The 15,118-nt window shown below is 38.0% G+C and overlaps 1 protein-coding gene across 1 annotated transcript in view; it reads right to left on the minus strand.

Annotated features, from left to right (window-relative positions):
* Positions 1-859: 859 nt before the first annotated feature.
* Positions 860-15,118, minus strand: part of PRR32 (proline rich 32) — a gene marked incomplete at both ends in the record, with an annotated part of 62,346 nt that continues 48,087 nt past the window's right edge. Inside the window, 2 exons of the mRNA XM_084870834.1 lie at positions 860-1,739; positions 11,966-12,095. Coding sequence (XP_084726960.1) covers positions 860-1,739; positions 11,966-12,095 — 1,010 coding nt within the window. The remainder of the gene's footprint in view (positions 1,740-11,965; positions 12,096-15,118) is intronic.

Consider the following 15,118-nt stretch of genomic DNA (forward strand, 5'->3'; position numbering starts at 1 on the left):
TTAGCAACAATTAGGGAGGCAGCCAGAGTTGTTAAGGGCTATCAAGAAGGCAGGAGAGAGTTAGAGGGTCAGGCAGGCAGGCAGAGTGCTTAGGGATGATCGGTCAGTCAGGCAGGCAAGTGGTTAGGAGCCAGCAGTCCCAGATTGCATGAAGGTGCAGGCCATGCTGAGGGATGCCTGTCCTGGCCCTTCATGAATGAATTTAGTGCACCAGCCTCAAGTGTACTTAATAATGGTCAGTTTTGAGAGTCAAACACTAGCTCATGTTTCAAACAACGCTCTCCATTTCTCCTGCCCATTTTCCTTTTTGACCTGTCAGCCTGGTTCTGCCTCTAACTATGAAGTGTTAAGCTCTGTTACTCTCACCTCAGTCTCATCTAGCTACTTTTCTGTTGGTACATTCTTCTCTATTATATGTACTTTGGTCTACCTTTATGAACCTTATTTACCTTAATACACCTATCCTGCTCTGAACAACCCCCATAATCTTAAGTAGGTAGGAATTCCCCACCGTAGACTCAGCCAAGTCTAAAAAGATTCCACGGGGCCCTCTATACAGTCACACAGCTGTAAGCCAGTGATAGGGAGCCAACTAAGCTACTTAGAAAACTTTGGGACATTACTGATTTAATTTCCTTAAAATAGAAAACACAATCAAAGGTTTAGGCTCCCAGAGTGGTGTTTATAAAAATAATTCACAACACTTCTTCCACTTTTAGGATCTTTATTGAATATCCACATATGTAAGGTACATTATTGCTTAACAGAGAGTAAGAAGGTAGATGGTTTCAAATGCAAAAACATAAATTAATAGCTTTCACCTCTTTCCCCTACACTTTTTTACTTTCCCCTTTCTTTTTTATGATCTGTTCTCTCTGTTTAAGTATGGATGAGGTTGCATTCCAGTAGGAGGGAAATGGCCAAAATAGGAAAACATTGGGGGACGGCACATTGCGTGAGGAGGAAAAGGCATAGGTAAATTGAGAAATGGGTGGAAATTCGGAGGTATAGGTCCTATGAAGCAAGGACCATTAGGGAACCAACCTAAATGTGAAACATTAGGAGGCGCTGTGATGGGCCTTGGCCAATTATCCATGGGGTTCCATGGACCTCCCATTGGGAAAGCAACTTGAGCCACCCTTTCATTGCCAGTCATTTTCATATTTCCTGGAGGTACCTCCATCACTATCCCTGTTCTAATAGCGTGGTTAGGTTGGGGATCTCTTATTAATGGGGCCCTGGGTGGAAAGAACCCTTGACCTTGTTGCAAAGGCAACTGGAGCTTTGCCTTATTGACACCATTCTCAGTGCCCTCATTGCTGACTCTGGTCCCCTCTATCATCAGTGAGGGAGAGCAGCCAGGGGATTTTTGGGACACAGTAATAGAATCTTGTCCCATCTGGCTGCAGCCTGCCAACCCCACAGGACCATTTATTTTTGCTGTTGCTAGGGACCCTTTCTCAGCAGCAGGTCGTGACCCATATGGGTGTTTGAGAGCTCTCGAAATGTTGGCAGGAATGCAAGATCCTTTTCTCTCGCTGGGGCCCTCCAATTGCCCTCTTGCCAGATTTGGTGGCACGTAGAGGGGAGGTCTCAAAGGCATACGAGGTTTGCCCCAGGATTCCACCTCGTTCTTCAGCATGGCACTCGAACTCAGGCGAAGTATCTTGGGGTTTGGTCTCGGTTTCACATTTCCATCTACAGCCATTGCTATGGGTGAAGAAGCATGCTCTTCAAGGCTTGCAAAAATAGAAATAAATAAGTTAATAAAAATGAAAATGCAGCAACCAGGAAATATCTTTTTTAAAGATTTTTTAAAAATATATTTTATTGATTTTCACAGAGAGGAAGAGAGAAGGATAGAGAGTTAGAAACATTGATGCGAGAGAATCATCTATCAGCTGCCTCTTGCACACCCCCCACTGGGGATGTGCCCACAACCAAGGTACATGCCCCTGCCCAGAATCAAACCCAGGACCTTTCAGTCCGTAGGCCAATGCTCCATCCACTGAACCAAACCGGTCCCGGCTTCAACCAGGAAATATCTTGAAATACGTGGTTGATGGAACTCGCTGAATACACCAGGGAAAAGGAGAGAGCTCTATCTCTTCCCCTGTGTAGTCAGAAAACACTTTTACAATTCGACCTCTTTGGCACAGGGTTCTATGATTACCCTGTGGCTCCACCCATTTTCCCCTCCCCCACCTCCTCATGGCAGCAAGGAAGATTAGAAGACCCAGATAGCTTCTTTAAGGGCCACAGAGTGTAGGTATGCCATAGAAAACACCAGCTCTTACAGTCCCAGTAGGATCTATGATCCACTAAACCTAGCATTCAGATTCTGGCAGGCATGCTTAGGACACTTGCGAGGGAAACATGTTTTCTTTCCACAGTAGCCGAAGAAAGGTTATGTTAAAACACTGCAGTTTGTTCCTCTTTATGGAGCATCATTCAAGGGTCACACGGAATTTTATTAAAATTTTATTTCATTCCACCCATACCGCACCCTAGAGTACGAATTTCCTCGTGTTTAAACCCCACTATTTAGACGAAGGATTTATAACTTCTGTTTTGAAATTACTTTTAAAAACCGCCACCCTTAAAGTCCGTATTCTTACTAGCTGAGTTTATAACCTACAAGTATCTGGGATCCCCTCCCATATCACCTCTGACCCGTTGGTTCGTGTCCCACTTACACAGGAGAACAATTCAGTTGTTCTCAGTTTTGTACTTACACATTCTTCATACAAGCCATGAAGAAATTTGATCAGAAAGGCCGGAGAGAGTGAAGAAAATCGGCTGAACGCCCACGCAGGCCAACTCGGTCTGGAGCGATATCTTCTGCGTCTGCCTTACAGCAGTTCAGCCACTCGAATGAAGCCAGCGACCAACTGCTTTGTTCTAGGCTTGGTGTTCTCTTGCTGAGGTTACCTGTTGCTAGGTAACAGGGGCAGAAAAATGAGCGGGAAGGGGGAAGGTATAAATCTGTGACATTTTAAAGCTAAATGTATGATTCCTTTTTTTACACAGTAGTAGATGGATGTGAAAGACATTCAGTCCCTTAGCCCGGCTGCAGTTCAGTTGGAAAGACAAATCATTTCAGTGTTTTAGAAGAATCATGGACTCATGATCTTTTATAAAAAGTTAGTTCTGCAGTTTTACTTAGCAAATGCAGTTGTCATGTTTCTTCTTTGAGTTTGTAAATACATGTCTAATCTTCTCATTTAAACTTCCATTTTGGGAATTCATATTATTAACTTAAAGGGGAACAGAGATTTGGGGGCTTAAATTACTTTTTAATATGAGTCTCTCATGTGAAGATGAAACAAAATAGCACTATAAAAATCCATCTAAGAATAATATTGGCTTTTAGTTTTTAGCCCCTTGATTTGCAGTTATTTTGCTCATCCTACCTTCTAGTTTATCAGCTGATGAAGAAAATAACTGCAAATCAAGGGGCTAAACTATATATAAATATTTCCTGCAATGGAGCTCTGGATATTTCTCTGCAAGTGGGAGGAGGGAATACAAGGCATAACAGATATCAAAATGTACAGATATTAGCTCATATTTTGCCTTTCTGTTTTCCTGCCTAAATTCCACCCCCCTCCCACTTTAAGCAAGAATACTTCTGGAGTTTTTATTTTCTGCCATCGATCTATTTACAGATTACTCACTCTAAAATTACAAAGGCCACCTCCTCATCTAAGATTGCTAACCTTGCTCTAGGATAAAGTCACAAACTTAGTCCATTTCTTTGAATTTACCTAAGATATGTTCTGTGTAGATCTTAAGGTCTATAGAATAGACCTTAAAGAACTTAAAATATCTTTATTCCCAATATCAGAATATGTTTCTATATTTTAACAGGTTATATATAATTTATTTTTGCTTAAAGAAAGATAAAAAACCCACACACCAAGTGTTTCAATTTATAGATGTGTGGAATGTGTGTGTGTGTGTGTGTGTGTGTGTGTGTGTGTACTCATGTATGTGTGCAATAAATACATAGAAAATACTAATGCAAAAGAATGGTCACTGCCGCAAAGCAACACAACACAACTCATGATAGAAAAAACCCTTTTGATTCTCTAAGTCCAAATCTTTCTGTCAGGGTGTCTAGTCCCTGTCTATACACTATTGAGCTGTTGTTCTTTTAATCTCATTGAAAGATGAAAGTGACATGTTTCCAGAGGAAGCATTCACTATCAAGAAATCTCATGATTCCGCAGCTTCAGTTTCTTTCTTTCTTTTTTTTTTTTCAATGTATTAGCCTTGTCCTATGTAAAGGAAAACTTACTATTAGCAGTACATTTGTGGTGGAATGTTAAGACACTTTTAACATTTGCCATATCAGAGAGAAAATGCAACTTGGGTTAATGCCTGCTAATAATCAGTAAGTCATATTTACATTGTTTATGCATGAAAGCTTGAATTTCTTTTTCTGAATAGTGGCAAGAAAAACCCCAAGACACTCTTTTATGTCTATCAAACTGTTGGAATTATTGGCTGTTTTTACCTAGAAATGTCTGTTTAAAATGTGGACCCTGAGAAAGAAGATATCTACTAAAAAGGGCTCCTGGTGGTTAATTGGGCTGAAGCAAACAAAGAAACAAATTATCAACAACAACAAAACCAACAAAGAGCAGAGTCCAGCAGCCATTTATACACATTCCAACTGTACTTCAGGGAAAAGCCTGTTACCTGTCTCTGCACTGAACTGCCTTCCTGCACTGTGTTCCTGCCATCTAAGCCAGCCTTTATAAAATAGTTTCCGGAATCTACTTCAAGCAATAAGACTTTCCCTGTCCAATCAGAGATGCGCAAGTTATCTCCACTAGCTTCTTCACTGACCAATCAGGATAGTGACTTTTGGGCTAATTAAACTGTGAGGATTTGGAAACCTCATTTGCTTGAGGATAGACCAATTAGGGACCAGAGGTAGGGATTTCTGTCTGTATAAGTCAGCTCCCTTCTGGCTCTGGGAGTGCATTTTCTCTTCCATAGAAGACTGCTTTTTCTTGGCTGGAGCTGAAACACTAAAAATGTCTCACTAGAACAGAACAGAGCAGACCAGTGCAGGCCAGATCCGACTGGCATAGAAGACCAGAGCTGTCTAGCCAGAGAGGGCCTGACCCCATGGCCACCTGGCCCCAGGGCAACCTCAAAGTCATTAAGATCATTATTGAGTTGTTCCACAGCTGTGCTGTTTTCACGGCCATGCTGTATCATAATTAAGCTGTTTTACACGTAATAAAGTTTCCTTTTTCACCACACCCCAAACTGGAGATATCTGTTGGGATTGAGTTGGTACCAGTGACCACCAATTGACAAGTTAAATATCATTTTAATTGAATTAGATGAGAGTGGAGTGTAATATAGGCACCAAATAGCTGAAAACAGTAGCAAAGCCAGTGGCACCTGAGAACTTTCCAAAACCATAATAGGCATCATAAAGTTATGGATACTAGCTCAGACTTTGCCTTGTAACTTGTCTGCTATCATGCAATGAATGTCTATTAAATGCCTACTGCATAAAATCATTATTTGTCTTAGTGTGGATTGTACCAAAAGTTTCTAGGGAGAGAAAATAATATCCATTAAAGAATCAAATAATGGCATAAAAAAGAATAGACACAAACCATTAGCTGCATATCATAAATAAAGACCACAATGGAATTTCAGAAGAAATGAGATATAATTTTAGATTAAAGTAGTTGTGAAATATTTCATGTGAAGATGGAGCTTGAGTTGTATGTTGAAGGATGAATACAATATACAAAGGGAGAGGGGGAATGACATCCAGAAGAATGTCTGGAGATAGGAAAAAAGTTAAATTTTTAGAATTTTGTAGTTCATACTTTTAATCCAAATTAGAGCTCATGTTTGACAGAAATACAAATATAAAGTCCTAATTTGACGACCTTCTAGAGATAGCAAGCTCAGCCAGAAAATTAGTAAAGTTGTACATATTGGGGAACACTTGAAGACTTTCAGATTTTATAGTTAAAGGTAAAACTAGAATCATCTCAAAATCTACCTTCCACAAAAAGCTGGTAAGCTACCTCAATTGTTCATTGAGCTCTGAAAAATGAATTAATAAATTGCATGCCTGTTTGCTTGAGTGACTGTTTTTAGGACAGATAAATGGGTAATAGAAGTTGAGGATTTGCTAAAAGATAGCTTAGTTGTAAAAGTAGCTTAGCTATAAATGCCTTTCATTACCCATACATAACCTCTTATTTCATGAAACAGCTACAGATATTACTCACATATATCTCAATAGGTTTTTGAGAAATTTATTAAAATGCTAACTGATGACCATAAAAGGACATGTTTACTTTTCCATAACAATTATGAGGTCATGAAAAATGTGGTGGTACAGCTAAAATAACATATTTTCAAAGAAATTTTGCATATATGTAAGTGCATGCCAAGTATCACTTAATATACATCCTTTCAAGAAGTTTTACTTTGGGTGGTGGGCACACAATGCAATATACTGGTGATGTATCATGTAGATATATAAAAAGGTAGTGACCGTAACAACTGAAGGCTCAACCATCTGGAAGCCAGTCCTGCAGTCAATGCTGGGTTGCCATTGTTGAGGGGGCTGCAGATCAGGGCCAGAGAGAGGCCTGGAGAGAGAAGCAGGGTCTGATCTGTAGCCTCCATGGCAGCTGCTGATCAGCCCTGCCTCTCTGATCAGGCCTTGAGATAGGCCCAGAGTTGCTGACTGGCATAGAAACTGACCAATCAGAACAAATATGGGTGAACTGTGAAGGCAGAACCTAAGGTGGGAGCTGAGGAGGGGTTTTAAGGCTGTTGGGGGCAAGATCAAGCCTGCAGGAGAGGGCAGTTGGGAGAGATCATGCAGGCAGGCAGAAGCAGTTAAGGGCAATCAGGCAGGCAGGCAGAGAGGTTAGGTGCAATCCGGCAGGCTGACAGAGGGATTAGAGGCAATCAGGCTGGCAGGCAGAGGCAGTCAGGAGTGATCAGGCAGGCAAGCAGGTGAGCAGTTAAAAGCCAGCAGTCCCAGATTGCAAGAGGGATGTCCCTGATTGGAGAGGGTGCAGGCTGGGCTGAGGGAACCCCCCCACCCACGTACAAATTTTATGCACCAGCCACTAGTAAAATTATAAACTTGAAACTTATATAATCTTATTGACCATTATCACCAATAAATTTAATTTTATAAAAAGATACACACTGAAATAAATACATATAGATGATAAGAATAATACATCTTTTCTAGTTAGTGTAGAAAAAGAATATAGGAGTTAGAGACATATGGATGAGTTTCTCTGTTCCATCAAATTAATAAGTAAGTGATGAGATTGTCAAGCTGATCTCTGGGAAGACAGTTGTCAAAAGATTTCATCCATTAACTCACTTTCTAAATGCAATGTAGCTATGCCTATGGAAAGCTCTGAAAGTTAAAGGTGCCTATAAAGAACTTCTATAAGATAGGCCAAATATTTTTAGGAGTCTGTTGCTATTTAATTCAGTGTATTAAAAACTATGTGTGTAATAAAAGCATGATATTATCTCAGAAGGGGTCAGAGACGTTATTCAGTTGCACAACTATAGGCAGTACTCCTGTCCTCTCTGCCACCAGCTGTCCTGCAAACTCTATGTGGTAAGTGATAAAGATGAACAGGTGAGAGTGTGGCTATTTCATCATCAGTACTGGCAAAAGCAACTGACAATATATCCCTCACTATTAGACCTATTTGTATGAAGTTCAAGAGACTATTATTGCTTTTTTCAAGTTCTTTGTTCCAGAGTTTTTAAACATTTATTTGTTTTAAATAAAGTAATTTATGGCAATTACTCCAAAACAAGTTAAATTATCCTGGTATAAATCAGAAGTTTGTTCCACAAATATCACTCTAATTTTTATTGATCTCCTGAGAGTCAGATCTGGAAATTAAGTAGCAGTAGGACAAGTCAGATGAGAAAAAAAAAAAAAGGAAAAGGAAACAAAAGGTATTGTGTTTTGGGTTTTTTTGCCACCTACTCTGTACCAGACATCTAGCATACTTTTTGTCAGGTAATATTTACAGCAAACCTTTAAAACAGTTACTATTGGTATACCTATTTTATACATGATGATAAAAGAGTTGAAGTTAAGTTGTGTGTTTTTTCCAAGATCCCACAGCGAGTAAATGGCAAATAATATTCAGACACAGCCAATCTGACATGAAAGCCAATATTTCTTCCATTTAACCATGTGGCTTCATTACTGCAGTTCTAGGTGAATCACATGTAGCTCAGATCAAAATATGTGTACCAGATTCATAGACTCATTGACAGTCACCTTAAGATAGTTCTGCAATGAAGAAATCATCTAAGTTGCAATGCATCAAAGAAAGCTTGCCCGTGAGGGGATAGAGTAAGTGATTGGAGATTAGACAGTTGATACTATTCCAGCAGTACGGGGTGAGGATGAAAATTCTTGTCATGGGTTTGGTGATGGAGAAAATAACATAACCATAGAACAGCACTGAGGTACCATTACTAATTAACTAATTTTAATATGTGCTCAGTATGACCAATATCAAGATTAAATTGATGGTGAGCTCTTGAGTTGCAGATACAGGGTTCCTCACATTTCTGTGACACTAAGATGGGACGTAGCTTATAATCATGGTTAGGTCATCCAGCTTCCAGTATTAGTACAACTGAGAGAACATAGAGTTTATTTATTTATTTATTTATTTATTTATTTATTTATTTGTGTGTGTGTGTACATGTGTGCACACATGTTTGGTGAAATGAGGAGAGTTGAGTTGTCCAAGTGAGCTATTAAATATATCTCTGTAGAATGCATTTCTTAATTAGGGAAATGTATTAATTGAAAAAATAAAATAAAATGAATGTATTTTTGTTCATATTGATATATATTATAAATTAAGATATAAACATTTAATAATAAGTAAAATGAGGAGAATTAATGAAAAAGTTAGTTTACAGTAGCTCATTAGATCCTAAGTTTATAATGATGTCATTTATAATGTCAGAAGGAATTAAAGACATACTTAATTTCTTAAACACTTGATTTGAAAAACAAAAACTATTATGGATTTCTTTCTTCTTGCTTATAATTAAGACACTGTACATTCATGTTGCAAACACTTTATCAAACACTAATAAAAATGGATCATATCTGCCAAGCTAAGAGCTTTGGTTCTGGAATCAGAGGAACACAAATCTGGGCTCAGATCCAGCTTTATTATTTACTGACTTTGTGACTTTGGGCAGGTTTCTTAACATCTCTGAACCTCATTCTTCTCATTTGTAATGTGAGATTACAGAAAGAGCTATGTTAAATCACGTATAAAAGGTGAATGTTAATACTAGGTGATTAAAATTTAATCTCATTCCTTGTGCATATTAGACTCAGCTTTCTTATATGTAAACTAGAGGCCCAGTGCACAGGATTTGTGCACTATTGGGAAGCGTGGCCTGCAGGGATCGACCCACTGTGGGAGCACTACTCATCCTGGTCTGCCAAGCAGCTGTGGACTCACCCTCTGAGCTGCTGCTCCCTGGTCTGGCATTTTCCGTGGAACCAGAGCACTCGCCTCTCTAGGGGATGCAGATGGGGCTGGGCCCAGGGACAATAGCACTGAGAGGCAGTGGAGTAGGCCTCAATCTCACAGTGGCCACAAACCTACCTCCCAGCCTCTGGGCTGTGATGCTGTGTGGCCTGTGGGAGTCCAGAGGAGGTGACAGGGAGCAAGGAGGATGAGCCTGGGGCAAGGAGACGATTATCACAGACTAAGTTCCTAACCATTGGCCCTGGGTTTGCAGTAGGAGCAGCCACTCATCCCAGTCAGCTGAGCAGTGCTTCTAGTGTGGTAGTACACTGACCACCAGAGAGGTTTGCAGTAGGAGCAGCCACTCATCCCAGTCAGCTGAGCAGTGCTCCTACTGTGGTAATACACTGACCACCAGAGGGCAGCTCCTGTGTTGAATGTCTGCCCCGTGGTGCTCATCATAGCAACTGGTCAATTGGTCATTCTGGTTGTTCTGCCATTCTGTTGCTGGGCTTTTATTATATAGAATAGAGGTTATGATATGTCTATTAACTACTATTTCAGGGTTGTTAAGGAAATTTAATATGTTAATATATTCTTTGCAACCTGTAAATCACTTTACATATGTTAGGCTAATTTAACTCTGGGTGATATTTCAAGGTCAAGAAGACTTTGGGGCACATTTAAATAACACTTTTAGGTGGCCACCTATATTCGCTACATGTAAGGCCATTTTCCTTTCATTAATCATTAAAATGAGGAGGATTAAGCATAGTATTTTAAAAACCCCGTGGTGCAAAATACTTTAAACTTTTCAATTGGGGCTACATAAATCTCACCTTTTGTTGTATTTAATGCCATAGCCGTGTTAGAATAAAGACTCTGCGTTTTTGTATTCAGCTATATATTTAATTGGGCTTCAGAATCTTGTGTTCTCACAGCAGGAACCACTGAAAACCCTTGTGATGATTAGAATTGAAAGCCTGAAATAAAAGAAGGTGGCTTAGTTTCCAGATAGTGAAGATTTGATGGATTCTCTGAACAGTTTGTAGCTTTAGAGAGAGAAAAAAACACACATATTTTTCTGATTCTAGTCATCCCACCCCACCCTCCACACACAACTCTCTCAAGTGATCTACTAAATAGTGTGCTGCAGAAAGTATAACACTTTTATAGACTGACCATAACTCAGTGTACAGGAAAATTTGCTGATGATGCTCAAAATTAAAATAATAATAAATCTCATGCAGAGAAACCATTCTTAATTCTTGTGTAAATTATGCCGTATGATTATGTTGCTGACATAAGTGTTTGTTCAAAGGTCCTGGATTATCATGTGTGGAGTCAGCTCTTTATTTGCCTTTAATTTTGAAGTATTTCAGATCTTTCACTTCTAGTTTTTAGAGTATTACATTGATATGTGTGTTTATTTAGGAAAGAGTTCATCAGAAGAAAAGTGCAGACTGTGGAGGGACAGGAAATGGGAAAGTGACTCTTAGAAGATTATTAAAAGACTAAAGGCCCTGGTTCACTGGTGGGGTCCCTCAGCCTGGTATGTGGAGATCAGGCCAAAACCAGCAGTCCAACATCTCCCTAGGGCACTCTGCAAAGTTGCTGTGCTGTTGCTCTGCAACTTCTGCATTGAGCATCTTCATGCTGGTGGTCAGTGCACATCATAGCTACTGGATGGTCAGCCAGTCATTTAGACTTATATATATAGATAGTGGAGAAATCTCAGTCAGGTATCAAAATCTCAACAGCCTTGTAGTAATAACTGAACCAAAGTGATGAGCCCTTCCAGAAGCACTGGGCCATTCTGTATATAGCAAACCAGAGCAAGTAGTGGTATGTGCTATTGTATTATTTCCAGTAATTTATGCACTTCTTTATGTCTGTGATTCCCAAATTTTACTGATTTACCTGAGAATCTTATTAGCAGATTCCCGTCCAGTTGGCCTGGCTCAGTGGTTGAGCGTTGACCTATGAACCAGGAGGTCATGTTTCAATTCCTGGTTAGGACATATGCCCTGATTGTGGGCTTGATCCCCAGTGTGGGGTGTGCTGGAGGCAGTCGATCAATGATTCTCTCTCATCATTGAGGTTTCTGTTTCTCTCTCCCCCTTCCTGTCTGAAATCCATACAGATTTCTTTTTTTTAAAACTAGCATATTCATGGGCTCCACCTCCAAGATTCTGACTTAGTTTATCTATAGTGGGACCCAGTTATTAACAGTTTAAACACTACTTGATTCTGAATGGGTAGTTTTTGGATCACAAGAGAGAAATACTGACTAGATGATCTTATAGTCTTGAAGCTTAAGTTTCTGGAGATGAGCTCATCCTTCTAGTGGGAACTCTTATTTTCTAGATCTAATGCTTTGACTATACACAGGAGCACTGAAACATAAAACCATTTGATCTTACCTGATGCCTCCAGTTCTTCTGAATTTCATAAACCTCCAAATATTATGACTTCTTTTGGATAGTGGTTTTGATTTTAGTTCATCTAAGAGACAATTCTGAAAGTTGGTAGGGCTGAGGCCTTTTGGAGAGACTACAACGTCAAAATATTTTCACTATTAGATGAAGATATTACTTACTTTTTTCACTCTCATCTCTCATGAGTGTTCAGAGACTACATGATATGTGATATCATCACTTTTATGATTAGTGGAATGTGTGCTTGTAATATTGCTGTTATAAATTTTTCTCAATATTAATTTCTAATACGTTAAATATTGATAGGTATAAACCACTCAAACAAAACCTCTTTGGAATCCTGATAGTTTTTGAAAGTAAAGTGGTCCTAGACCAAAAAGTTTTAGAACTTCAGTTTCATTTAACCATAATTTTAAATATGTATCAGTCAATCTAAATTGATGAAATTGTTCCCAAATTTTAATGAAACCTCAAACCTGGTTGAAATATTTAGGTTCTTTTTTTTGCCTTCTCTTACAAATCCTTATGATGGAAATGAGTAGTACAAGACAAGTCAACAATTATTGACTTTTTTAATGTCTCCTGTATTATCAGCATTCTGTGTGTTATTGTCAATGAGATAAAAATACCTTAATGTCTTAAGGAGCTTACAATTATTTAGGAAAAATAAAAAGACATTTTCAAATCAATGTCTAATTGTGGAATGTTTAAAATTGCTTTTCTTAAAATTTAATTAGAAGTAAAGATGGTCAGCAATATAATGACAGAGGATTTCTAGAATAGAAAGAACTGTCTCTACTTTGAAGGATGAACAAAATTTTAATAGGAAAAAAAATAAGTCTATTCCTAAAACTGATTACAGATGGGAATCTCAGAGGATTTTTATTTTTATCCTTGTATCTGTCTATGTTGTTCAATTTTTTTAAAAAAAGAAACATCATTTTACTAAACAATAACATTACCTTAATACAAAAAAAATATTATCTCAGAGATTTTAAGTAATATGCAGACTATTCCAACTTAAAACAAGATGAAACACTTGCCACAGGGTCTTAGAAATTAAGACTGCATTGTTTTCCAGCAGAATTAACTCAGAAAATTGTCATAGACATTTAAAAAAATTTTTACCTTTTTCTTTGGCTGCAGCCATATAGAAAATTATTACATTATTACGAAAACCTGGCTTCAAACTCAGCTTTTCCCTTTGTTTTTACTCTGTGCAGCCACCTCATTTTCATACTCCTCTGGGTCTTTTTGTTTGGTTGTTTTCTCCCCCCCCCCTTTTTTTGGTTTTGTTTTATGTATTTTTAACTGGCAGATTATTTTGGACTGAAGGTCATGTGCTGAGACTCAAGTACTCTCTAGGGAGCTTCAGCTAACATTACATATGGAATGTCCAGTTGCTAGATTGCTTGTGCCCAGAGCTCTGTAAGGCTGTTGGGAGCTTTCCAACTGCTGCAGAGAAGGAACCAATGTCTTTTCTCTATTCAGTGCTGGCAATGGCTGGCAATTCCCTTTCAATTCTCCTCTTGATGACCTTTCATATTATATCAGCATTAAATGAAAGCAGTAATTACTGTTTTTGCTAAATGCATGGGACTTTATTTTTATACTGTAGAAAAACTTACCTTCGTTACTATATTGGGCTCCTTTTTGCTGTGTTGTGAAGGCCCCTAAAAGACTTTCCCAAAGGCCTCTGGCCAGTTGAAATAATACTGCTTGTATGTGTTTACTGTATTATCACATTTCAAAATTGTTTGGTTTCCATAACATTAATATAACAGCAACAATTTTGGTTTTCTGCCCTTGTCACCCTGTATTTCCAAGAAGTCTTCAGCATGGGTTTACTAGACTTGAGGAAGCAGCAGGGGAAAGGAGTTTTAATTATGCAAATATGAAAATTATCAATAGGGGGTGCATACCAGATAGATTTGATGAAAGCTCAGACTGCTTTTCAATATTTACTGCTTGTCACCAAATTAAATTTCAGATTATATTTAGTAAGAGGATTACAACATTTAAACAAATAATAACTTTACATAGCAAAACCTAATTATATTTGTTGAGTCTTGTGCTTTGGATCACTCACAGGAAAGAGATTTGGAATCGCCAATATAAAGTTCTCAGTATTCATTATATCACCTATTAATTGCCAACAGAAACTACTCTTTATATTCCACTATTTTTTAAACCTAAACTAAGATGTGCTACGTTTGCAAAGTTCTTTTTTCCTATGACTTAGGTGAGTTCACAGCTAATGTTACTCAACTTTCTTTTATTAAAAAAATTAAAGTACAAAATTAACAAAGATTTTGGGGACTATACTGAGGTTTCAATATAAATTCATTTCTTGGCAATCACCTGACAACATAATGAAATATACCAACAAAATAATCAGGAAACTGCAATAAAATAAAAACTGATGCTATATATTTTTTAAAAAATTTAAAGATGCAAAAGGAACTTAAGTAAATGTGTCCTTATATGTCATATCTATGAACTTAATATGTGCATTAATGTAAGTAAAACATATTCCATATATCTGTCAAATATTTAACAAGTACAGATCTTAGGTTAAGTATCTCACCATTGATTGATTTGTTGTTAGGTATACAAAAACATTTTAAACACGTGTTTAATTCAAATTTTAGAACCCAGAAGCAGTGATGTGGAGGGGGGAAAACCCCTTATAAACATCTAGTATCTAGAAAATTAAACTTTCTAAAAGAGATTATGCCAAGATTACTATTGAACTGAACACTAAGCACCCTAAAAACTCTTTGGCATGTGAAATTATGTAAGGTTTACACCATTACTAGGATTATAATGAAATCCTTGAGAGTTGCAAATTCTGCTGATAAAGACCTTTTATGCTTGCAAGTCAAGGAACAAAAATGTATTGCCATTTTTTGCTGAAAACTTACTTTATACCAAAGTCTCTGAAATTGCTCACCCACCCCAAATACACATACATCTTTTGAAAATTGTGCTACTGACCTCTTAAATAGCTCATATTTAAGTATAAGTGCAAGACAAGGAAATGAACTACTGAAATTGAAGGTGACATTCAGTGTAAATATTTTTTTCCCTTTTTAAAGCCCTTCTATTCAAAATATGCACCCAAAAATACACATACCA

Source organism: Pipistrellus hanaki, assembly GCF_964339955.1.
Source record: "Pipistrellus hanaki genome assembly, chromosome: X".
In the NCBI taxonomy this organism is placed as follows: Eukaryota; Metazoa; Chordata; class Mammalia; order Chiroptera; family Vespertilionidae; genus Pipistrellus; species Pipistrellus hanaki.